The 27900-nt window shown below is 36.4% G+C and overlaps 1 protein-coding gene across 1 annotated transcript in view; it reads left to right on the top strand.

The window, feature by feature from the left end:
• The window catches only part of trol (terribly reduced optic lobes), a 1293721-nt gene that overhangs the window by 731151 nt on the left and 534670 nt on the right, over positions 1-27900 (top strand). Inside the window, exons 44-46 of the mRNA XM_067129897.1 lie at positions 15242-15373; positions 18973-19095; positions 27050-27160. Coding sequence (XP_066985998.1) covers positions 15242-15373; positions 18973-19095; positions 27050-27160 — 366 coding nt within the window. The remainder of the gene's footprint in view (positions 1-15241; positions 15374-18972; positions 19096-27049; positions 27161-27900) is intronic.

Below are 27900 nucleotides of genomic sequence, written 5' to 3'. Positions count from 1 at the left end.
AAAGCAATAAAGATGCTATAGGATGTATTGACTCTAATTTATATGGATTGTATCATTTTTTGCTCCAAAATATGTAAATACTGTACAGTATTGTATGGTTAGAATGAAACATGATACTAAGGAGTAAAGTTCTGGTTTTCAGAAATTTTCATCATCTTGTTTTAAGAACTTATTGTTTAAGATAGTCCACCAATTAGATATCTTTTTAAGCTATAATAGAATTACCCTATTTTGTATCCTCGTTAACAATACAAGGATAATTGTTGCATTGCACACAGATAATCTTTTATATAAATATTAATGATGTAGGTATTTTTTTATAGAGATTACATTATTATTTTGAGAGGTTCCTTATCAAGAAATTTTTTTTCAAGAGCCTTGGAGGAAGAACTCGTGTTAATATAGTTGTGACCAGGATTTAATCATCGTTTAAATTTTGTTCATTTTCTGTTAAATGTGTTTGTGCTTTCTCTTATCCTGCTTCTTCTGTGTTGCTTAGTGATCATCATGGTGCACCATAGTGACGGACTTCTTTCAACTTGACATTATTGTTGTGCAATTTATAGATACAGCAATGTGATGCGCTGATTGGTTGTGGTTTGGCCCATTCTCACATAGTAGTATACTTCCTTTGTTCTATGTATAAATACATTTTCATTAAGGTTAACTTTGCATTATAAATATTATACTGTACCAGTAATTGTTGCAGTGAAGGGAATCTGTACTGTGAAAAACTTAATGTGAAAGTTAAGTCAATGTATTTTTTGCATCATGAAAGAAAACTGATGTTGGTAATCAGACCTATATATTAAGACTGTTTTGATAGTTTTAAGTATTTTAGAACAGATTGGACAGGCTATACATATCTAACAAGTACCAAAAGTGTTTAGGACTACTTCAGCCAGCAAGAGACCAAGAGACAGGAGTTTTGTTTTAGGAGAATATTACTGTTATCCAAACCTCACACTGGTTTAAAGATTTTATGTGAATCTGGTGCTTCTTGTCACTTTCAAGGGATCAGAACTTTCAGATCTATTTCTAAGGGAAGTGCATGTGATTGAATGGATATATCCTGACCTTGATGGTTTAATGGCATCGGCAATGAAAATACAGTAATGATGGAAGTTACTAATAAGGTACTTTATTTGAACAAAATACAGTACAGTATATTGACTTATGTTTTTTGGAAATTTTTACTTCGATAATTCACTTAGCATTCAAATCTTGGTTTGAACACCTCAAAACATTCAAATCTTGGTTTGAACACCTCAAAACATGCTGTGCTGTCATTATCCTACTGACTTATTTGCTCTTTTTACTGTTGTTATCAATGTATTCTAACTATGCTAAAACATTTTGCTAATTAGTTAATTGAATATTTCCTATGAACAGTTTTGTTTTCCGAGTTTTGAAATAAAGTTTGCTTTCAAGTAATCGTGGGCATTGAAGCTCCATTTACAAGAAAGTAAAACTTATAGCTGGGTTGACTACAATTATTGCTTTACCTTTTTGTGGGTATACTACAGTGCTACATAAATTTTGTCAGAATGTCCCTCTCATTCCTTGTATACACCCTACTGAAGAAAATTAAGTCTTTTTGTAGTATGTAGAAGGCACTTGTATCACTAGTCTCTTTGCTTGCTGTACTGTCTGATCTTCTATAGGTGCTGGTGCTGCTCACATATACTTTTTATCCATAAAATGTGTAACTGATCATATTGCTAGCAAAAGACATATTTCAGTCACCAGAAAGAGTTTTATGAAAAGGATTCTCTCTGTTAATAAAGTTCATCCTTTCAGACCCCACTCTCTGATTTTAACAATGAGTTTCTCCATGTGACTGTTTGGTTTGCTCCCATTAACCTACTATTTTGACTGTTCTATGGGCATATGAATATTTTGTGACATGTCATCCTTCTTATACTTTTTTTTTTATGCTGCACATAACTATGGTGTCATTTCCATTTCTGTGATTCCTTGGTTGACCTGACTGCTAGACAGCTTTAGGCTCTATTGTCTCCCGTTTTCCAAAATTACTGTAATAACTTTTACAGTCTTGAATTAATGGCCTCTCTTTCCTGCCATCTGGATTTCCCTCAGTCGTGGAGGTAGTTTAGAAGTGGTTTCCACCATAAGTCTCCTGAGTTACAGGAGAATTGGAGTTAATCAGTCTGATGGGGTTTGTCTAAATGGCATGCACTTTTTCATGAGCCAAAATTATGCTTGAAACAGATTTTGGACTCTAACATGCTTCTGCAGTTTGATTTTTGTGATCAGTAAACTGTAGGAAATTGGGATCGGTCATCAGCCTGAGCTCTCAATCATATCATTGTACTGACACCTTTCAGAATGGAAGTACAGCACTGTAGTTTACAAAGAATGCCATATCTCCGTAGCACTAACATTTATTTATATCCTTTATTAACATAAAGACCAGCATCCCTTTGGAGAGATTTTATGCAAAATGAAAGTATTACGAATAATTATACTTTGCTTTTTGTATAGCATTTATTCATATTTTGTATAAACATTAAGATCAACATCCCTTTGGAGAGAATTTTTGTGCAGATTGAAAGCGTTACAAATAATTATACTTTGCTTGGAGATTACATAGACTGTGAATAAGCTTGATGCAAAACGTCATGTTCATATATCCAATTTGGTGAAGATCCACTTTTATAAGTTCAATTACTAATTGTGGATTTTAGAAATATTTACAATATTTTGAAGGCCTTCCAACTGCAGATATATGAAATTTTTTATACTTGCTGCCCAATTATGTTTTTAGCAAAACTTCCAATTCCAGATCTTCCACATGTTAAAGAATATGGCATTTCTTTTAAAGGATATGGTCTTCTCAGAATACTGTGTGGCCCATTACTGTGTTGACCATTGGGTCAAGATAGTTCATTCATGTATAAAAGCAAATAAAGACCTGTCTAGACCATACCATTAATAGTACACTTAGCTTTTGCAAAAGAAAATATTTTGGTGTATTTGAAATAAATAACTCCTTTAAAGTCATTATTACACTTTGGATAACAATATGACATTAGTCATCACAGATTTTGTAGTATGACAGTGCTGTACATTACCTAGACAAGGCTTTATATCAAAGGTATTTTTTTGAATAATGAAGATATCACTAACTGAAATATGAGTTAATTCTGTGGCCTAGGCATAGGTCATGGCCATAATCTTTGGGCTTGGTATATAGGTTAGTAGTAATTTTAGTGCATTAGTCTTGCCTGCTTATATTACCATAAATGATGTGTTATATGATGTTATAATAGATGGCAAGCTGTTTTACCCTTATGTATGACCCTTGGATTTTGAATCCTTTGCATGGTGAATATATGATAGCTTAATGTCTTGGCTGCACCAAAATCAGGAATATCGGTGATTGAATGAAAGTAATTTTGGAGATATTCTTTATGAAATATTAAAGGGCGAGGAATAATAGTGTACAAAGTAAGCCGTGAAAGTTGAATACCCATAATTTTTTAAAGTGTGCTGTTGTAGGTTTTAGGATATTCTGTAATTTTGTGGATTTTTTTGTTAGGGAAGTCTTCAGTGCTTGCAGTGCATGCACCACACAGCCATTATCGATTTATTTGTTCTTATGGGGACACAACCATCACCTTCTGTGTTAGGAGTATCTTTCATTGCAAACTGGAATGGTCATTGAATCTTAGTAACAAAGTAGTTAACTGGTAAAGATTGCAGGTGAGAGGGGTTAATCTGTCACTTGCCTCCCTCTCGCCACTTCATTGTTTCTTCAGTCGCCACTGTGAGAGAATGCACTGGCTTCCTCTTCCCTGTGCACTTGCTGACTCTTGGAAGTGGATGTGTAGCTTGCTACCACTGTTCCCTTTTGGCTCTTTTGTGTGCTTTGTGCCTTTATTTTCTTCTTACTGTGTTCTGTGGTTTTGTTTTTCTCTAGAATGGAGAAAAAATGCGACCAACGATGGTATAGGGGTTGTGAGCAACCTTGTGGTTGCTAAGTTTCCCTTGTTGATAGACCCGCGTGAGATCTGTGCTTATTGTAGGGGTTGGGATGACGCTCAATCCTTACCGTGAGAAGTATATGCTTCTTGGTCCTCTCCTCAGTGGGATATGTACAGTAAGAGCAGGAAGAGGGATAAGAAGTGTTGGCGTATGGGACGGTTGGATGACACCCTCAGTGACACCTTCAATTCTTTTTTGCTACTGATTTCCATCCATCTTCAGCATACTTTAAGATCATCTCTTCATAGGAGGGTTAGCTCCCCTAAGACCTTCAGATCCATCGATCTCTCATCTAAGGATGAGGAAGCCATTAGGAAGATATGTTCTTTTTGCTACTTATGCAGAATTGCTCAATCTTTTAGGTAGTTTGTTTCTTGCTTCCTTCCTCAACTCACTGGCTGGAAGAAGAGGGGGGAAGAACCAACCACTGGTATGTCTGCTGCTATGTCTGTAGTTCCTTTGGCTACGTCTGCAGCAGGTGATCCTCTAGTGGTAGTGGTTTTGCCTGTAGCTGACCCTGTAGGTGTAACTTTTCCTGTACTAGCCTTGGCCAGTCCTTCAGAATTGAGGGTGAGTAAGAAGTCTCAGAGAAATGAAGAAGCACTTTTGCTATTGTTCCACATCATCTTTGTCATCTTTCAGCTCATCTTCCTACTTTTCATCCCTGGACTCTTCTCCTCTGACCAGGAAGAAGAAGAAGAAGGGAAAGTCCAAGGCCTTGTATTAGAACCTCAGGAGGACTTCTCCAGCTTGCTCTTCCTCATGGTAGGAAAACAGAAGTGACAATTCACTGCAAGGTGACCCTTGTACCTCAGGAAGGGCTGTCACCATGTAGGACCATCCCTTTGCTGTCCCACAGTGCATTCTTAGGCCCACAATAGGATGGCTGTGCAAGTCTTCCTCGCTCCCCCCCATGCTGATCTGTAGACTAGGTGCAGGTTGTAGCTGCTCCAAATAGCCATCCCTCCCCCTTTCCAGCTCTCCTGACTGTGCACAGTCTCCAGATTACACACAGTTGAGCAAGAGGAGACCTTTTTTCATGTTCACCTTTGGGGGAAATGTAGTGTAGAGGGGAACCAGTTTTGCTTAGAACATACTCTCCAGAAGTGTGCAATATGAGCACCTTGCTTAAGAGAGAGATCTTTGATATCTTTCACCTTCCGTGTGTGCAGTTCACTACAATGTCTCAGTCTTCCCTTGTCTTTGTACTCGGTTGTGACCAAGAAAGTAGAGGAGCACAGGGACATCAGGATTGAGATCTGAATTTTGTTTGAGCTGTGAACCTGTAGGATCTGGTCTGCCTTCTCCAATGAGAGGCTCATCTGGCTCGAACCAAGACCAGGAGTGAGTGAGGGAACAGAAGATTGGTGTGGCCCCTACTTTGCTTGAACAGGGGGTAGTTCATGCTTTAGGGGATCTCTTGGACCCTGATGGTCCTCCTCCAGAACCCTTTTATATCTAGGTTATTTCACTCATCCATGAGCGTAATATTTTTGGGGGAAGGGTAATCTCAGTTTCACACCTTCCCACCGGCTTGTCTACTCAGCTTTTCTTAGGGATCACCTTGGAGGCACAACCTCAGTCTCAGCCAGGTTGCTATGGTCACAGCTTGTGGTTTAATGAGGGAGGTGAATGCCATGATCTGCAAGTCAGGGAGTTCTGTCACCTCCAGCAGATTGAGGAAACTCCTTCTCCCACTGCTTTCATGCCACAGCAGGTACTATATACTGGAGGATGCAGAGGCTACTCCAGTACAGTTGGATGCACCTGTCTGCTGACTGTCAAGAAACCACCTCTGGAGAGACTTCATCACGAGGATTTATCATTCACTATGATGGAAGTGAATGCCTTGGAGTCCATGGCCATGGCTTCTCTCCACACTGTCTCATGGCTCAACCTTTTGATGAGCATGCTGACAGATTCTACTTTACCTTACCTTACAGACCTTACAGTTCGTTTGGGTTGCCCCAGGTCCCTCAGTGTGAGGTACCTCTGATGTCTACCAGAGAATTGCTAATGCATCTCTGTATATTTTGTATCTTCCAATCTTGGATGGTCTGGGATGCAGCTTAGATATTTGTCGAGCTTATTCTTAAACACATCTATGCTCACTCATGATATGTTCCTCAGATGAGCTGGTAATGCACTGAATAGACATTATCGATGCTGGTGCGTAGTGGATTAATGTCCTCTGTGCTTTCCTTAGTTTTCCTGGTATAGTTTTGGGAACTATTAATCTACCTCTGCTTGCTCTTTCTGATATTTTTAGCTCCATGGTGTTTTTGGTAATTCCTTCTATCTGTTTCCATGCCTGTATTATCATGTAGCATTCTTTTATCCTTTCGAGACTATAATTTTAAGAATTGTAGTCTTTCCCAGTAATCAAGGTCCTTAACTTCTTCTATTCTAGCTGTAAAGGACCTTTGTACACTGTCTATTTGTGCAATATCCTTTTGGTTGTGGGGTACCATATCATATTGCAGTATTCAAGTGGGCTATATACATACATTTTATAAAGCATAATCGTGTTCGGCTTTTCTTGTTTTGAAGTGCCGGAACAACATTCCCATCTTTGCTTTGAATTTTCCAGTAGTATTGCTATTTGATCATTGCATAGCATATTCCTATTCAGCATCACACCAAGGTCTTTAACTGCCTCCTTATTTGTGATTGTCTCGTTATTAGGTCCCTTATATGCATATAGCGTTCCTTCTTTATCACCATAATTTATTGATTCAAATTTATCAGAGTTAAATACCATCCTATTTACCTCTGCCCATTCATATACTGTATTTAGTTTAGGTCTCTTTGTAGCAAGTTCCTATCTTCATCACAAGTAATTTTTCTACTTATTCTTGTGTCATCGACGAAACTTCTCACTACCAAGTCCTCAAGTCTGCAATCATAATAGCAAACAGCAATGCAGCTAACACCGTACCTTGGGGCACACCGGATATTACCTTAGCTTCATCCGATTTCTCATCGTTTGCAATCACTATCTGTTTTCTGTTTTCAAAAATTCTTTTATTTATCTTCGTACTTTGTCCACAATATTATGTTTTCTATTTTTTTCACTAATATATTATGGTCTACCTTGTCAAAAGCTTTTGCAAAGTCTAGGTAAACCACATCTGTATCTTTTTCATTTATCATATTTTTATATATGTTTTCTTGGTGGACTAACAGTTGTGTTTGTGTATTTTTTCCAGGTACAAAACCATGTTGTCCAATATTAAACAAACTATTTTTCATTAAATGTTTCATTATATTTTTCTTCATTACCCTTTCATACACTTTCATAATATGTGATGTTAGACTCACAGGCCTATAATTACTTGCCTCTAGTCTTGATCCACTTTTGAAAATAGGGATAATATATGCTAATTTATGTTCATCATAGATCTTGCCTGTATCTACACTTTGTCTTAATAGTAATGTGAGCGGCTTTGCGATAGAATGAACTACTTTCTTTAACAAAATGGCAGGGATGCCATCTGGTCCAGCTGCTGATCCATTAATATCTATGTCTGATATATATTCGCTATTTTCATCTCTTATTTCTGTATCATTATCTTCATTATCAATTCTAGGTGTAAATTCTCTCATATCTTTCTGCTAATATGTTGCATATTTCCTTTTTTTAATTCGCTAATCACCCTTCAATTCTTAGAGGGCCTATTTCTACTCTTCTTTTATTCATCTTTTTTGCAGATGAGTAAAATATTTTGGGGTTTTACTTAATATTTTGTAGAGTCTTCTTCTAAGTCCCATTTTTCATTTTCTTTTGATTGTATAATCTTTTGTTCTGCATTTTGTATCTTACTTTTGAGTTTCATCAGTTTTCATGTATTTTTTCTTTTGCAAGCCCTTTTTTCCATACTCTGATTTTCTGGAACAAGATCCTTCTGTCTTGGTATGCACGACTGATGTTTACTTTTCTTCTTCAGTATATATTTTTCCACTATTTTCTCTAATATTTTATATAATATATCCATATTTACCTGTATATTATCACTTACGAATATGTTTTCCCAGTCTTTAATTCTTCATTTATTTCTGACCATTTTATATTCTTACTGTAGAAATTGTATTTTCCATATCCTTCCCACTTTTTCGTCCCTTCTTATCTCTGTTTTCACATGCTTTAGAATGGACTGTTAATTCTATGACATTATGGTCTGAAATACTCGTATTATACACTATTATTTCTTTAACATATTTCACCTCGTTCACAAATACTAGGTCTAAAATATTATCCTTTCTTGTTGGCAGGTGATTTATTTGCTGAATGTTATGTTCTAGTAGCATATCTAATAGCTTTTCAAATTGCCTCTTATTTTCTGCACTACTATTACTCTCTTTTTTATATATATAAATACAACACAATCTCCTATTCCTTCTTTCCAGTCTACAAAAGGAAAGTTAAAGTCTCTGGATAGAAGTATAGTCCAGTCTTTGTGATTTCTACATATATCATCCAACGTGTCTATTATTATGTCAAACTCTTTAGTGTTAGGTGGTCTGTATGTTACGATGTTCACTAATTTTTCAGATTCAAATGCTACCACTATTCACATTCTGTGTTACTATATTTCTCACAGATTTTTCCTTGATTAATGTCTGTCCCATATATCGCAGTTCCCCTTTGATTCCTATTCTTTCTATCTGATCTATAAGTTTGGAAACCCTTTATCTAATCATCATTACCAGTCTCTTGGGAATACAGTACTGTACCAGGTTTCACTTATATTCATTATTTCTGTTTTATCAGTTTGGGTTAGTTCTTCTAAAAACTCTATCTTTCTTTTTGAGTTACTCAAAACTAAACCCTGCGCATTCATTACTATGATGGTTTGCGTGTTATCCCCATTATCTAATGTGGGTAATAATAAGGATTTTCTCATGTTTCTTTCCTGTTCTGATATGTTGTTCTTTTCTTCATTTCCAGAAATTCGTACATTAAAAAATCCAACTTTTCCATTATATTTGATCTTCCATCTTCATATTTATTCATTTTGTGTATATATCTGGATTTATCTCCATATCTGCACCATCCCCTAGCTCATAGATACATTGCTTGTTCCTTGCACTGTACCTTGGTGCTGATGCCTCATATCGTGGTGCTGACATTTTGTAACGTGTTGTTGGCTTGCTATTTTCCTTCATCTCATGTTCTTTGTTCCTTTCTTTATTTGCTTCATTTTTACCTTGATTTTTAATATGTATTTAATTTTTATTCTTCATGGCTACAGGATGCATATATATACATTTTTTGTTAAACCTACATCCTTTTCCTTCTCTCCAGTTTTTACATATTTTTGGATGTAGATCACTGCATTCCTCATAGCTGTCTAGATATGCACATTTGCCATAAATCTCATAATTATGACATATCTTGGGATGCTTGTAAAAACATCTTTCACCGAATCTGCAACTCCCTCTTTTCAAAAGGGTGCATACTGTGCCTTTCTTTTCTTTTTTTTCCTTGCTCTTTCCCATCAGTATGAAGAACCGGGTACAACCTCTTTGGGATTTTATTTTGAGTTATCATGTCATAATTTATTTCATCATATGTATGCTGCTGTATTGCCTCATATGTAGCTTCTATGAGTTTCTCTGCATTCATACTCTTATCCTGTTCTTTGTTCTCATTATTTTTTTCTTTTTCTTCAGTATTCTTCTTCTTTTCCATTTTCCTCTTCTTCCACTTCTCTATCGTCTTCATCCTCCACAATTTGTACATTAAGTCTTGATTTAATAACCTTGTCTATCCATACTAGACATGTTGAGCAAAATACTCCTGTGTCCTTATTTTTACTTTGCTGGACTTCTGCACATGTAGGTTGAGTAGGTACATGGCATGCATAGGATTTCCTAATCAGTTTTTGTGGATTTACAATGGTATACCACACACTACATAGTTTACATGCTTTAGGCATTCGTTTTCCTGTTACATCAATAAATATATTCACAATATTCACCTTATTTATTTTCTTTGTTGGAATGTGTCGATTGATGTAAATTTTCTTTATAAGTCTTTTGATAACTTGAACTTTCTTTGGTATTCCTTCAATTATTTTCATTATATTTTCTGCAGACTTGCTCCAGTTTGAAGGATCATATCCTTTCATCATGTCTGTGAATGTTTTTGCATCTTTTTGGTTGGAGTTGTTGTTGATCTCAGTGATAAGAAAGCCTAGTTCCCTGCCTGCCAATTCATCATATTGTATATCTGCAAGGCACGCAAGATTCCTCCAGCTCTTGCTACTGTTGCTAGACACTTCCATGATGTTCAATTTTTAATAATTGACTCGAAAAAACAACATAGTCGACGCTTTATCGTGCTGTTCTGACATTAATCTAATCACCGACAGTTCACAAACCCTTCTAGCTATAGGTCATTTGCTAAATGTATGTTATACACGTGATATCGGGTTGATTATTCAGACCAAGAACAAATACGTCTCACCGAGAGAATGTCACATCACAGGTACAGTGTTAAAAAAGCCTTTTGAAGGTTGCTAGTGTTATGGGTATGGCCTTACTTTCTTAAAACACCAGATCACCAACCAGAGGGTAAACCTTGATCTTCACAGGAGAGGTAAGACTATCTCCTTGTTTTCAAGACAAGTTTTTCATGAGAGTAATGTCTCACTGAAGAACATTTTGGTGTTGGGCTGTTTTTACTCTTTTCCCCAGGTAGAGTAGAAGAGCGGTTGAGCTTAGGAGAGAGTAATTCCTGAGACTCCACTATCACAGTGTAATTCAAACCCTTGTCAGGCAAAGGTATCCATAACCAAATCCTTTGGCCTGGCAAAACCTTCAGAGTCTGGGATCAGAGGGAGCCTTCTCTTCCGAAGCCAAGAAAAGATGCCCAGTCTTCTTTCTCTTCTAAGAAAGGTGGAGAAACTTCGTAGTTCTTTGTCCCCCCTTCCACAGGTTCATTCAAGAAGGAAGGAAGGGTGGAGGTCACTGAAAGTGGCAACCCTCTTCCTCCACTGCCACAAGTAGGGGCTAGCCTGCCTTGTCATTCAGTGAAGTGGCAGCAACAGGGAGCAGAGTCTTGGGTTGTATCAGTCCTTCGGGATGGTAAAGACTTCCTGTCGAGTGTCGTCCTCCCCACTCAAACACACACGTGATGTTCCTGTCCTATCCTGCAGAGTTGCAGAAATCTTTGGCCTTGGTGGCAGAAGTGGAAATGATGACTGAGAGAGGTGCAGTGTCATTAACAAAGATTAAACACAACAGAGGTTTAAGAACGCTGCCTGTTTGATCACCAAAACCAAATAAGTGTAGACTCGCTGAAAGTACCATCAGCAACAACCCCATTGCTGTTTGTCAGTCATTAAAAATTAGGAATCACATCAGGTATGTAGTCTCCAACTCATTTATATGTAAGAGCCATATGGGTAACCAGGTCAGTTACAGCACTAAAATTAGAATTGAAAGAATATCCATTTAGGTTTGTCTTTGAAGTAACAAGTTATACCCAAAAGGGTATCACAAGTACCTAAATTTTTTTTTTTTTAAGTCATATTGGCCTCCAGGAAGGAAGTCATGGCCGCATATCCACGGGTGATAGGATCCAAGAACGCCCCACCCCCTCTCCCACAGATCCCTGAAACAGTGGGTAATATTGAACACTGTATAGTGTATAACAGAGCACTATATACATGCCAGTCAAACAAACAACTTGGTTATTTCCATACAAGCCCCATGATCTCTCATAATAACTATTGTTAGTCAACATGACAAAGAATTAAAAAATGTGGATTCAGTATTTCTTATACAGTTTAAATAAAAAGAGATTTTAAACTAATGTAAATGAACAATTTATAGCCATGTATGGAGTGCTAAATAAGTTTTGGTCTGGACTGCAAGCATTGTATCTAGCCTTGTCATTTGTGTTTTTTCATTGTTTTATGCAGTGAAACTTATGACAAAACAATAAGAAACAAAATAAATGTTAAAGGAGAGAGGAGAGTGTGTGTGTGTATGTATGTGGTATATAGGGGAGTTTCTTAGTTCAATATCAAAATGCGCTCTCTCTCTCTCTCTCTCTCTCTCTCTCTCTCTCTCTCTCTCTCTCTCTCTCTCTCTCTCTCTCTCTCTCTCTCTCTCTCTGACATAATGCCCGATAGTAAATGTAAATTACATGAGAAAAATATTTGATTAAAAATCTTAGCCTATCATAGGTACTAACTTATTGCTTATTCCTTTATGAATGGTGCTCCAGCTATGATGATAACAGATTCTTCCAACATGAATTCACCATTTCTGGCTTCATTTCATCCTTTGCTCCCCAAATAAACATTATCACATCAGCAATGGTGAATGATTCCAGCAGTCTATGAAGTTCATGTTGGGGTTGGCACTACTGGTGCCAACCCCAACATGAACTTCATAGACTGCTGGAATCATATGTCAAGGGCTCACTGAGTATTGGTGGCTTTGACCCACTGAATGATGCCTTGGTCGAGAGGCTGGAGAAGTGAGTCATGTTGGGAGAAAGAAATATGACTACATCTGGGTGTTCCACAATGATTGATTGAGGATGGCCCGGACTATTATCTGTCATTAACAGAACTTAACTTGCAAACCTTCCTTCTGTAAAGAACTTTTTACATCTTGGATGGAACATTCATGGAACCACTGTATAAAAAGCATTGCAGTGGTCCATGCCTTTGTATTCTGTTGCCAGTAAAAAGGAAGAAACCTCTTGATTTTGTACTTCAGTGGATGGGAATTTTTCTCATGATAAACAACACTAGGCTTAATCATATGGCAAGCCGCATTGCTGCACACCACAGAGGCAGCCAGTCTCACCATGCTTTCAAGTCTGGTGCCTGTTAGCACTTTCGTGGATATAGGTCCTGCTAGGCATTTTAAAAAATAGTCCTGTTTCTTTGAAATAAAAACCTGCCTGGGATTGTTTTTATTTCTTTGAATTTTGTGGGAAACTTGGTGACCTCCTCATCTGCAGATGCCTGCTCTCCAGTAATTTTTACAATCTGGGTTAAATCGATCCTTGAATCGATTTAACCGTCCCCTACTGGCTGTGTATGGCCTGGTTCCCTCTGTAATATCAGTTGTTGTTGTTGTTGTTTTTTTTTTTTTTTTTTTTTTTTGCTAAATTGCTCTTACAGACTTAAGACCTTCTGTAAAATGTTTCCATCAATAAAAACTATTTTCTGTCATGTCTTCTGCTTACACACTTAGAGCTTTTTCTTTTTTCACTAACACTGTATCCCATGCTGTTTCTTTTTTCACTAACACTTTATCCCATGCTGTGGAATTAACCGTCACACTTGCAGGCACAGTAGCACTTTTGCACATGCTTTACTACTACTGTACTGTATTTCAATCTTATCCAAGACTTTCAATTTTGCAGATAAAGCAGGTACTCGTAGACTCTTTTGGGTTTGCTCACGTTACCACTTTGACTTCTTACAAGCTTTAGAGCCATTGCACTGGTTTACTGAGTCCTCTGTTAAACAAAGAATGACGAGTACGCAGTCTGTATGGGAGATAAGCTGCTTGGACTGAGTGTGAAGCAGAGGTGCATGAGTGGAGAGACAAAAGGTAACGCATGAGTGAATGTTCGGCAGAACAAAGGGTAACACATGGGTATTAGTGATGTCTGATGCTTTGTTTTGACCATTTTCTCATGTGTTGAATGGTGTGTGCAGTTCAAAATTTGTTTAAAATCTATTTTTCCAAAAGTCCAGATATCCACTAGTTAAAAGTGGGATATGGGGATTTTGCAATGGTTATAAAGTTACTTGAGGAAATGTTTTCCTTCAGTTCAGTAAAAAAGTGGGAAAATAATGCATAAACATAAAAAAACAGCAATGTTATGGCAGAAGCATATACAGTAAATCCCCAGTATTCGCGGTCTCACTATTCGCAGATTTCTCTGTGGAACATATCCACATTATTCGAGGAAAATTCACCCATTCACGGTATTTTTCACTGAGAAATATCCATTAATTACTGTATTTTCATATCATGACTAAATGCACTTTTTGTGATAAAACCTTTTTGTGTTTTAACTATCAAAATAGGCAGTCTAAGTGTTTTAGAGGGGTTTTAAGTATTCACAGATTTTTATTCGGGGGGGTTGCAGTACACATCCCCCGCGAATACGGGGGGTGTACTATAATCTATATTCATTCCTTTGAGAATATTAAACAAAGAAGTACCCTAAATGTAAGAACAGCAGTTTAGAAAGATGTGGATCAGGTATTTATAATTTGGATGAAGAAAAGATCTTATGATATTGAAACAATAACAAATTTTTCAATGGTAGATCTAGTCATATGAGCTTGTTATTTTTTATCTATCAAGAGGTTTGAAGTAATGTATGCTGAGCATTGAAGAAGCTGGAAGTAATGAGAGGTGGAATTATATATTTATCAAAGGCAATGAAAGAATCCCATTTTTTTCCCTTTTGACATTCCACATTTTCATTTACATCTTGATTGATAGGTATGCTTCAAAACAGTATACATACTCTGTACTTATTGCGTTCTCCTTTTGATGGCCAGGACTCTTTGCATATGTGATGTACTGCAAATCCCGGAGTGGGTTTTACACTTTTGTTTCAAAGTAGCTTGATTTTGTCATTTTAGTTGTGTTAGCTATTAAGACTTTAGTTGTATTTGCCATCCATAGAGGGGTACATCAAATAGATCCATGGAAATCACAGACAAGCATCTGAAAAATTGTAATAACCTTTAAAATATGTTTTTGCAACTTGCTGGTACTACAACCCAGGTTCTGTAATAGTTATGCTTGTGTTAAGTTGAACTGTGTATTTTGATACTGGTAAATATGATTGAAAATTCCAGTGTTCCAGCTGAATGACTGTATGTACATACCATTTTGAGTGCATGTGTGAAATGCAGTTCCTGAAAATGCATGTATTATTTAGCTCTATGTATAAGAATATTTTATACGTAGTCTGTCAGTAATTTCATGTTCTAATGTATTGGGTTATATGAAAAAGAATTTTCCTGACTTTTGGTTAGTTAAGATGTCAGTCTACCTATTAGTAGGGTTGGTGAACTTTTTCACTAAGGTGTGTTTTGTTAGTTTTCAGTTCTTTTTAGGATTTTGTGATTCTTGTAAATGACAGCTGAGTAGAAATACTCATGATGTGACATTCAGGTTGTGATAGGATTTAGCTGTATGAAAGAAGGATCTGAGTTACCCATGGTCTGTTTTGTCCCAGTTCCTTTAGCAACCCCACGACCAAACTGTACTGAAGGAGAGTTTCGCTGTAATGATGGTACCTGCATTAGCAGTGCTTCGAGATGTAATGGTGAACCAGACTGTGGGGATAGTGAGGATGAATTAAAGTGTCGTAAGTTTTCAGTTTATATGTAGTTGGGTATGTAGAGCAGCCATAGCTGTCCTTCAGTATAACAGCTATCTCTTCTGTGATTCCATCTCTTGCAGCATGACGAGTCATTTTGGGAATTACATCCATGTTTTTTACAATTGTTTATTTTAATATTTGTGCCTAACAGAGATTGTCTGCTATTTCTTGAAATTACTGTACAATTTCTACCAATGTTTTGTGTGTCAAGTCTGTGCTGTATTGGATAATTTTTATTTGTTTTTGTTCTGCTTTCCCAACACTGATGAGTCAAGCATGATAGAAATTATTTGCAATTGCTTTGATATTTGATGTTGAGTTTTTTGTATTGAATTGGTCTTAGTTTATGTTACATACTGTACTTCATTTGTTCCTCAGCTTCTGTAGCTTTGTTTATTATAATTTCTTTGGTGTATGTAAAGGACTTTTCTGAGTGGTATTTCTATTTCTGTTTTTCTTTGTTGTGGAGTTTCTCAACATTAGCTTTAGAAATATTTGAATTGTACAATACCAGAAGTTCCAATTTCATTTTTAGAGAAATTTATTTATGTTTATGCATTTTAGCAGTCATTTTAGATAGCAACTTTTCCATAAGGCCTTTTGTACATGAGGATTATCTTAGAATTTCACCTGGGAGTAAAACTGAAACTTGGAGTCCCAGAACAGAGGAAATTTAGAAAGTTGATAATTATTTCCAAGCAGTAAACAGTGGGATGTAGAAACATCCAAGGTCTATAAAATCCAAGCACCGATGATTAAATCATCATTCCCCAGACTCATATTCCCTAGTAGTGACACAGTTCTTATGTGTATTGTATAAGACACCACCCTACTTAACAAACAAGTTGTGTTCTGGACAGCCGTTTGTAAGTTGGTTTCTGTACTCTTCATGCCTATTTAAGTACAGTATGATATAAAATCACTACAGTACTGTATATTTTTTTCATCCTAAACACAATACACTGCAAATTATATGCAGTACTGTAGGTACAGAATAGGTGTGCAAAACAAAATTTAAACTTACAGGTGGCAAAGGGGGGAGTACTGTAGTGTGAACCCAATTTTAATACCTGATCCAGTTTGTTTGTATCTGAATGTTTGTAAGTTGAATGTTCGTAAGTTGGGTGGTGTCTGTATATGATTTTGCATTGACAATGGAGCATATAATTTCAGCCAGTGCCCAACACAAAGTTTTGGAAACAGCTCTCTCCAAAAACATATTTTCAGAATCTTCAGCATTTTCAGTTTATCCAGTAATTACAGCAGGTTTTAAAGAAACCTTTAGTACTTCCTGTTAAGATGTACTGTAATTATAACAAACCAAACACTTCCTTCCAGTTACACAAGAATTGAAAATTACACCCACCTATCTCTGATTATTGATATTTTGATATTGGTGGTACTGTGGTTGTAGGTAAATTAGTTTGGGCTCTATCTGGCTTTCACCTTTTACTTTTAGGATTAATCTGTAGGTAATGGCCCAAAAATTTCCTTGAACACAGAGTTCACTGCTCTTTGAACCTGCAGGAGGTAAAGTTGGAAGGAATGCCCCATCACTCTTAGATTTTGCTTTGATGCAGCATTTACTCAAGGTGAAAGTCTCACATTAAACTCTGTTCCTGTCGCTGGATCAAATCACGGTTGACTGGACAACACTTAGTTTCTGAGCACTTGAATTTTTTATGATTATTTTTCTTTTCTTTTTAAATACCTTATACATTATATAAGGGTATCAGCTCATGGTGATTTCTTATTCTTATGGCTCAGACTGTGTGAGAAGTAGGATTTTTTTGGGGAGTCAATTCTGTTGGCATTCTCCAGTGGATAATATATACATTTCTTTTTGATATTCCTGGCATCATGTTACCTCCTTTGAGAAACATCTAGGGTTTTTCCTCATCTTATGCTTTTGGATATGACGTCAGTCAAATCACCATACACACATACCTATCTTGTGTGAGAAATGAAAATTATACAACACAAGTATTTTATACTGTTGATATACAAAACTGTAGTAGATACACATTTTGTGCACTATTTTAAGAATATATAGTACATTAGTAATATTTCGAGATCTCATGTTAACATTATCTAGGTACAGTATATTTTATCTGACCTAATTTTCCAGTTTTTCTTCTTACCACTGAACACAAACATTTATAACAATTGTCCTTGTTTTAGCAAACAGGTTGTTAGTTGTATTATTTAAGTGATCTTGGTAATTTATGTTTTGTCACATAAAATTATTTTCTTATCCTCTTATACTTTGGTATGACAAGAAAAATTGTTTTGTTTCTTATATATTCTAAAATTTATGTATGATAACTAATGAAACATATTTCATATGTTGGTGAATTGGAAGATGTCAAGCAGTCTGGGTCTGGTTGTTATTTGCCAGTGTTAGAATTTTTACTTTCTGGTACATACTATTCATTTACAGTACTGTATACTGTTGCAAGTTGATCCTTGTGCTCAGGTCATTTTTTCCTAGAATTTGACTAGCTCACAGATGTGATAAAACTTTGGCATTCTTTAGAATATGTTACTGATTTTGAATCTTGAATGAGTTGTATTTCAGCCATCCATTAAAGATTTTCCTCCAAATGTCCTCCATAATAATGTAGACAAGTCACACACCAGTACTGTAGCTGTCTTTTCATATTTTATGTTTTGCTGTTTCTCATTTGATTGCTCATATTGTCAATTCTTGGATGTTACTTTAGTCAGCAGTATTTAATAAATTTCTTATCAATTTTGCCAAACAGTAAAGCATTAATTTTGCTATACAGTATGTATATGGAAGGGAACTGGCTATAGGAAAATGGTTAGAATTAAATTTGCTTGAACTGGAATTATAAGTGATAGGTGATACATTTTCAATAGTGTTTTCTTCTCTTAGATTTCTGTTTTCTCAAATAGTACAAAGAGCAAAGAAGTCCATGTTTTAATTTTGATATTTGTAAATATGTTATAATTTAAAGAATGTCAGATATTCACTGTATAGGTACTAAGGTAAGGTATATAATTTTTTTTATCAAGGTACAGGTATAGATTAGGAATATTTTTGCTAAACAGCTTTTACTTGTTTGTGGTTTATTCAAAGAAAGGAACTCTTTCAAACCTATCTTGGAGTACTTGTCTATAAAGGAAAAGGGACTTTTTTTCTTTTTAACTACTAAACCTGTGATTCCCTGTCTCGACAAGTTTGCTTAGATCTCTGCATGTGCTTTGTCAGTGTTGCCATGACAATTGTCCTTGCCAAATGCTTTCTTCTGTGTCCAGCATTTCTTTAAGAACATCAGTTTGCTGCACTTTTTCCACATGCATATAAACAGTATTGCTAATTATATGTAGCAATTAATATTTGCTAAGCTTTGTCCAACCAAACTATACATGGCAAAGAAAATTTTTTGTCAGCAGATGGCTTGTATGTTTTTTTATTTATTTTTCTAGTGCAACTTATTATATAAAATTGTTACTTGCTGTTATAGCTTTGCCATTAGCAATAACATATACTGTAATTATGGGAAGAATAATTTGATCGTCGCTTGGTTGGTATGTGACCCAGAGCTTACCCCTGACAGCCCCTGAGTTGTGCAGGCCTCCTGAGGGTTTCCGCTGTTCCAGTGGCTACTGCATCCAAGCCAAACGGCGTTGTGATGGAACCAATGACTGTCAGGACACCAGTGATGAAAGAGATTGCCCACGTAAGCTCATGATGAACCCTCCCTGAAGTTCTAGTACAAATTATTCAAATAACTCATAAACCCCTTTTTTCCTTGCTCACTTTGATGAAGTAACATATACTGTATATTCTATATTTCTGGCAGTCTTTTCATACACTATTGATCCAGGAGTAATACATGTTAGCCTCATATTCTTTTTTAGTTATCATTTTTAGTATATATATATATATGTATATATAAATATATATATATATAAATATATATATATATATATATATATATATATATATATATATATATATATATATATATATATATATATATATATATATATATATATAGAGGCAGTCCCGGTTATCGACAGGCTCGGTTATCGGCGATCCGGTTTTATGGGGCTTGTTTAGCGACGAAAGTCAGCAATTTTCGGCACCAAAAATTGCTGATTTCTTCTTATCGGCGCTGATAATTGGGTATTGGCACCAATATATACCTAACAGAGGCGCCGATAACCAAAAATCAGCAATATTTGGCACTGATAAGTCCCAATAATCATCGAAAATCGCTGATTTTCAGTTTTCGGCAATTTTTGGTTATCATCACACCGTCAGAATGGAACCCCCGCCAATAACCAGGGACTGCCTGTACATATATACACTATATATATATATATATATATATATATATATATATATATATATATATATATATATATATATATATATATATATATATATCATACACTCACATGTACATATAAATACATATGTTTTTATTATACTGCTACTCTTTGTCTCAGTAGGTTTACCCTTGTGGCCCCACTGGGGGCTCTTTAAGGCAGACCGACTAATATCAAGAATTCTTTCATATTAGGTCTAGGTGCAAATAGTGCCGTGGTTGGTACAGTGATGGAGTATAAAAGGACTCAAGGCTAGAAAACTATTTATCCTGCCTTACAGCAATTACCTAGTAGGTAACAAATCACCTCTCTTCCCAGATGTGGCAACAGTGGCCACAGGTTGGCTTGGCCTCACCATTACTCTTAGGTCACTGCTACAGTAAACATCGTTTTTTCTCTCTGCTCCCAGTGTCTTTTTGTTTTTCAGTGCTTTATCACCAAATGTCACAACTACCTGCTGAGGAAAGCATACTTATACTCAGACTTGAGTATCCTACAGTATAGTGTTTCCTAATTTTTTCATGTCAGAACACAAATTTCGTTTTGCCCAGGGTATTCCCTTGAGAGTGGATCTGTTTATATTACATTGAACTCATTGTTAGATCATGGGCAAATGTATATAAGAAATGTCTACAGAATAATACTTGGTTGGAGTTTGGGAAGGAGATGCGTTAGGAGATATTGCAAAATATCAAGTAATCTCATACTGAACATAACTGTATTCAAGATGTCCATGAAAATTAATCAGACATTCAGGAACTAAGTCATTTTCATTCTTCAGAAAATAGATGACAAAGTCCTTGTGTAGATGGGTTTTCTTGTTGAAAAAGTAATGTCCTTGGAGCCAGCTAATAAACTCTAGGCCAAAAAGATGTTGAGGCGGTCTCTTAGGATCAGAAGTTTGACTGCAGGCCAATGCCCCTTATCATGTACATTATTACCAACTGGTCTAAGCACTTCATCCAGCTCAGACTCTAACTTCCCCAGGCTGGGAGGATCAGGGATACTCACCCTGCCACTGATGCTGATACTTATTAATTTTTGGCATGATGCTTCAATGTGTCTCATCTCTTCAGTTGGTAAATACACACTGCATTCATGAATGAAAGACAGTGATTGAGGTGGAATGTGGAAATTAAGGACAGATCCACCTTCCCCAATATGGAATGGCAGTTGGTCCCACTTTCAGGAACTGCCCAAGAAAAAGGTCATCCTCACAACTAGCGTAATAGCCAGATCAATCAAAGCCACCTTAGGTACTATGGAAATACTGTCCTTCAGACTATCCATCAACATGAGCTGGACTGGTCATTGAACTTGGTAAAATAGAAGTTAACTGGTGGAGATTGGGGCCTAGTGGTGAATGCCCTTGCTTACCTTCCATCACCAGTTACTTTTCTTCAATCACCTGCTAGCACAGATGTGCTTCACTCAACTGTCTACTGTTAGTGATCATTGAAAACTTGGAAGAGTAGCGTGCTACCTTGTTTGTTTGCTTGTTTTTCTAAATTTGGTACTTTTTGCTTTTTTTTTTTTTTTTTTTTTTTTTGCCCTGGAGAAAAAACTATGAGCAGTGCTGTTGTGAGGGGTGTTGGCCTCCTTGAAGATACTTCTTGTCACCTGTGATGGTTACTCACATAAGTATTGTGCAATTTGTAGAGGAAGTGCTTCCTCAGTGTAAGGAGTGTGCTGGTTGGGCATCACTGAAGTGGGAGAAGTTGGCAAGTAGTGGAAGAAGGACAAGAAGCACTCACTGGCTTCCTCAGAGGGAAATGTGTCCCCAGTGATGCCTCTGAATCCTTCAGTCCTTTTCTCATGCCTTATTCCATTACTATCCCATTGCCTAGTTGTGTTACTATCTCTTCAAGGAGGGATAGTACTATGGATATGAAGTCTGCCAACATCCTCTCTCTCTGGTGGAGGTGGTCCTTCAGTAACTGCCTTGCCCTCCATCTCATTTGACTGTGACATTCCATGGTACCTGTAAGATGTCATAATTGGTGTACCTGTAGAAGATATAACCGACACTGAACATTTCAGGTAGTCTGTCTTCATGTCTTTCCTCAGCAACCTGGTGGAGGAGGACTTGACACCTGAGCCTTCTTCACCTGCAGTGTCAGCTGATGCTGTCTGCAGCTGTCCTGGTTGCATCTTCTACTGCAAAGGAGAGGGATCCTCCTCATGCAGTAGTGGGTGTATTGTCATCTTAATTTCTGTTGAGCTTGTTGCTATCAGTTGCTGCAGTAAAGGGCTATCGCTCAATCTTGTCAAAGGTTTTTAAGGTGGTGGGGCTAGAGCTTTCCGTTAAATTGGATTTGTGTGTACTGATGAGAAGTTTTGAGCAATTTTGCCGTACTTAATGATACCAGCCTCTCAACTGGGACAGGTCCCTTGTATTTGTGAAGCCTCACCAGGCTGCCTTTCCTGTGGAGCCTCACCGAGGCACCTTTCATTCCTGAGTTTGTGGCTAAAATCTCAGAACCTGTCTATTCCAGACAAGAGATTTCTCGATTCTCTCCACCCGAGACTTTGTTGGTCAAGACCCAGACACGAAGCTTCTTTGTCCGGTACATGCTGTTAGGGTACTATCTGAAAAGGACCCATTTGCAAGGCCAGAGTATAGGAGACTTTTCATTAGTACAGATAAATGCAGGAAGGGAGTGTTCTGAGAATTCCCTTTCACTGACTGCATGAGGTGATTTTGCTAGCCTGTGATTTTTTGATGAGGTCAGCCTCCCTCCCGAAGTCAGGGGCATGGATTTGCCCGTCGTTTTTGGGAAGAACTTTTAGGAACTTTTATGAACTGCAACAACAGCAGCATCCATTTTAGGGCAGAGAGGCACATATATTGAGGGGAAAAAAAGAGCAATCCCTGAAATGCCCATTTTGCCAGGGAAAAGTTTGAAACCAATAGGACTTTGCATTCAGGTCAGGGATCATTATTTGCAGCACCACATGAATTGTAAGCCCTCCCCTGTATGACACAGTATGTACCGTCTCCAGTGGGTTTGGGTGGCAATGGTTACATCAGCCCCCACCCCACAAAAGGTTTATCCAACAAGCTGAGCCCTCCCTGGAGAAATATGCGCTAAAGGCTCTTCTAAAAGGAACCATAAAGACACGTTCATTCATCACTAGACATGTTTCTTAAGTGTCCAAAAGAATGAGGCCCCCGAATTACGGGTGATCCTCATCTTGCCAAAAGTGAACAAGGCATATTGTGTGCCACAATTCCCAGATGACAGCTTTTGTCCAAGTATGCTCAGTCATTCCACGTGGGACCTGGACCATCTGTTGATCTAAAAGATGAATACTGGCACATCCATATTGCCATTTCCTTCTGCTTCTTCTTAGGGTTTAAGAACAGAAAGACATACAAATTCCAGTTATGCCCCTTGGCTTAAATAACTCCCCTAGGAGATGATTGGCTAGTCTGGGTGGCCACCAGAGAGGAATGCTTATGAAACATGCAAGTGGTAATCTGTAAATTGTGATTTTTACTTGAATTTCACATGATTTTTGCCATTTTCAGGAGTCGTTATTTTATATCATAGTAATTCATGTTACATATATATAGCTGGACTCCAGTCAAAAGGTATCCTGATCAACTGGGACAAGGTATGCCTCACATCCAGTAGGGTTTTGTGTGGTGAGGACTTTGGTAAGATATGCCTCATGGCCAGTTCTCTTTTCCCTGTCAGACCCAGACCAGAATAAGGAAAGATTTTTGAGGGTTCTTGGTCAAACCCAATGACAGTTGGAACAGATCCTGGGCTTTTACAGTTTTTGCCTGTGATCAAATCCTCAAACTGCAAGTCAAGGACATGAACAGAGTCTGTCTCTTGCATGCCTAGAAAAGGCTTCGTGATGGTCTCCACCTGTGGAAGTGTGTGGTTGGGAAGATAATTCGTCCTTGGACCTGGAAGGGTGCTCTCACCAGTCAGGTCAATCCATCTCCCTTGCCTTGCAAATAATTGTATGCACAAATGCTTCTTGTCAGGTTTGGGAGGCCATTGGGAATGTTATCAGGTAGAGGGAGATGGTCATTTACTGTATTTTGAGGAGGTGTCACATCAGTTTCCTGGATATGATGACTGTCTTTCTGTTTATCAGAAAATTGAATCCCCTGAAAGGACCCACATCTTGTTGTTCACAGACAACACAACAGTAGTAATGTGAATCAAGAAGCTTGGCTCCAGCTCGTTTTGTCTTAATGTAGTCATGCTTTCTATTCTATGGATGGCTCAGACCTGGAAGTGGTATTTATGAGGAATTAACCTCATAGGATCATTCACTGTGACAGAGCACATCCTGTCAAGGCATACAGTAGCTTCAACTGAGTGATTGTTGGCAAACCCTCCTTCCAAATGATAGACAACCTGCTTCTACTTCCAGAAGTGGACCTGTTTGCCATTTAGAAGAACAGGAACCCATATGCTCCAGAAGGCAGTCTTCTTGACCACCATAGCATCAAGAACCTGGTTCAGCAAACTCAGCTAAATTAGGTGGGGATAGTACTTCTTCACCCACACTCATAGCTGTTACGTACTGTTGTCCCGTAGCCTGTCATTCCTGGCCAAGAACAAGGACCTGTTGAAGGGGGAAAGCTTTTATTCTTCCGTGAGATCTCAGTATTATGCCAGGTCCAGTAATTCTGGGTTTATCTAGATGTCACTGCTAACATCCATGGACGGTCCTCGTTTCTTTCACCTTACCACCAACAAGCCACTTTCTTAGTAAAAAGGTGAACCTCACTCCTTTCCTAAGTCTTATGATGTCTGGAAGGTGAGCACCTTGATAGCTTTCTTGGAAATGTTTCTTTTGAAGAAGTCTCAGAGTTTATGGGATGATCATCAGACAGTTCCCAAACATTATTGCCATGAGGCTGAAGAGGTTTGGCTGCACTGTGTATCACAGATGGTGGTATGACAAATCCCAGCCTCATAGAACCCCTACCTTGATTCCATTTATACTCCATCACTATTCTAACAGTAACACTATTCCAGCCTAGATCACTTATGAGAGAATTTTTTTTTTTTTTTATGTTAGTTAGCCAGTCTTATGGAGCTCCCAATAGAGCCATGAGGGTAATTCCTATGAGGACTCACAGTGGCTACCAAAATAAGTTTTTCACACTTCAAAGCCTGATACACACACACATACACACACACATGTACATATATACTGTATATATGTGTGCTTGTGTTTCCTACTTCAAAGCCTGATATATGTATGTGTATATATATATATATATATATATATATATATATATATATATATATATATATATATATATATATATATATATATATATATATATATATACACAGTGTAATGTATAACTGAATCATGAAAATATGGAATGTGATGAATATATAAATAAAGGCAAATACCATGAAGGAAAGTGAAACAACGGAGTGGTGCTAGGCCTTTCAACTTAATGTCCTTTACTTGGTGGACTGCTAAGTAATGTCCTTTACTTGGTGGACTGCTAAGTAAAGGACATAAGTCAAAGGCCTAGCACCACTCCATTGTTTCACTTTCCTTCGTGGCATTTGCCTTTATTATATATATATATATATATATATATATATATATATATATATATATATATATATATATATATATATATATATATATATATATATATATATGTGTGTGTGTGTGTGTGTGTGTGTGTATGTATGTATTTGTGTGTTTTGTGTGTGTATTTATGTATGTGTTTATATTAGATAGATGAATAGATTTCTGTTAAATAGGTTAAACTGTTTTTCTTTTTGATGAAATATATGTTAAAATGTTTTTAATATTGAAGAGAGCTTAAAGTTTCAAAAATATTGTTCTGTCTGGCAAAAATGCTTACTTAATTTTATTTTTATTTTATAAATATATATATATACACATATATATGTATAACTGAATCATGAAGATATGGAACATGGCATTTGCCTTTTATATATCTCGTGTATATATATATATATATATATATATATATATATATATATATATATATATATATATATATATATATATATATATATATATATATATATATATATATATATATATATATATATATATGTATATTATATGTATATTATATGTATATTATATGTATATTATATGTATATACGGTACATATTATAGACAAAAGAAATTATTTATGCTTACTGAAGCTCAATTTATATTTGCTGTTGACAGTAAATGTAACACTCAAAGCAATATCTTTGATTGATACAGTACTCTGATTTCTAAATTTTTGTATTGCTAATATGTAAAGCAGTGGATGGCTGCTGGCCAGGAGTGCTATATAGCATTTAAACACAATTGTGATGGTATATTGGTTCAAAGTTCCAAATTTTTTCATTGACAAAAAAGATGCATAAGATAGCTCAGATACATAATTATTTTGATGTGGAAAGAGGTATACAGTAGTAATTGTATAAAATTATTATGATGTTGTGAAAAAATATATTGTTTGTGATTGTTCTTAGTCTTACCACATGTTCTTATATTTTCTCGTGGCTTTCTTATATATTTATATAGGAAAATATTAGATTTTAACATGTTTTTTATGATGTGAAGTATTGTATTTAGTTCCTTAAAGCTTTAAAGATTTATATTAGCAGTGAAGGTTTATACTTCACTGATATACAGTAGCAGAAAGCATGGGATATTGGAAATTCATGGTTATGGATAATTAATTATTCATGTTTCATGTGGTAGTTAGTTGGTTGTAGGATTACTTTAAGATTTAACAGCATCGTGTTTAAGAAAGCATTTGTGTAGCAAATGAGAGCATGATAATGCACCTTAACATGCACTTCAAGGAATATATCACTGTTCACCCTTCACTGTGGCAGTTTATGTAACAGAACTCAAATGCTGTGTTGTAATAACCTACAATTTTGTGTAATTCATGATCATTATTTGAAGCAGAATTTGAGGAAAATGTGCACTTTTACCATGCCCTGATGATGTGAATTTGTGTAGAGTACTGCAAGTCAAAGTTTTTTTGGTCTCAAATATGTCGTATTTTTTATGTTATGCTTTTAATGGTGTGTGTTGCATTTCTTAATGGTGATAGCATGTAATATTTTCTGCCTTTGTGCATCTCTTACGTTGACATTATTAGGGCTGGCATGGTGTAAAACAGGTGACCTTGAAGGAAATGAGATGGTTAGTCCTTTGATCTACCTTTTTAAGAGGTTAAGGAAAATGCTCCTACCATTTTCTTTCTTTTAAAGGCCACCATCATGTTCTTTTAGCTTGACTGATTTGGTTACATAATGATTCCAGCTTCGTGCACGAATAACGAGTTTACTTGTGGAGATGGTTCATGCATTCCCCTGGAAGAAAAGTGCAATGGGCTGCAAAATTGCCCAGATGGAAAGGATGAGGCCAACTGTCGTATGTACTACCCCCGTCGAAACATTTTTTCTAAATTCCTTAAAACATAAAGTTGATAGATACCGGTGTGGCTCCACCATTAATTTTATAATTTTATCCTTTTTGTGTGGTTAGACTAAGAAATTAACACGAGATACCCTGTATCTGTAATAGGACATTAGCTCATATTATAACTTTACTGTGAGAAGTAAATTACAGTACTGGATATGTAGATTTATAACAGATGTATAAGGTCTGGTTTGTTATATATCCATAATTATATAAAATTAAAAGAGAAATTTGTAAAAGAGTTATATATACAGGAGATTATATTTCTTGAAATTGAAATAATCTAGGTAAACCTATGCAGCATATTGGGTACCTTAGAAGGTTGGCAGATGTAACTTTCTGGCAGTATTGTCACCCTGTTATATATGCTTTTTTATTTAGGAAATTAGTTCTTCTTATTAAGATTCTAAATTTTGATACAACAAAGCATGGTAGAATTATGCCAGGGTGCTGTAGTGGTGCATCTGTTACAAGGCACATTCGAGTAGGTAATAGAACTAGTTCCATAAATAAAGATTTTTAAGGCTTAGTAAGGTAAAAATGGCTACCTCTCTACTGTAAGCCTGATCTGTCTATTATAATATTATAATATATATATATATATATATATATATATATATATATATATATATATATATATATATATATATATATGAATTTTTATCACATCACCATGGTTTATATACAATCAT

The sequence above is a fragment of the Macrobrachium rosenbergii genome, chromosome 3, assembly GCF_040412425.1.
Source record: "Macrobrachium rosenbergii isolate ZJJX-2024 chromosome 3, ASM4041242v1, whole genome shotgun sequence".
Taxonomy (NCBI): Eukaryota; Metazoa; Arthropoda; class Malacostraca; order Decapoda; family Palaemonidae; genus Macrobrachium; species Macrobrachium rosenbergii.
The sequence above is the reverse complement of the archived record's forward strand: the minus strand, read 5'-3'. Positions and strand labels throughout refer to the sequence as shown.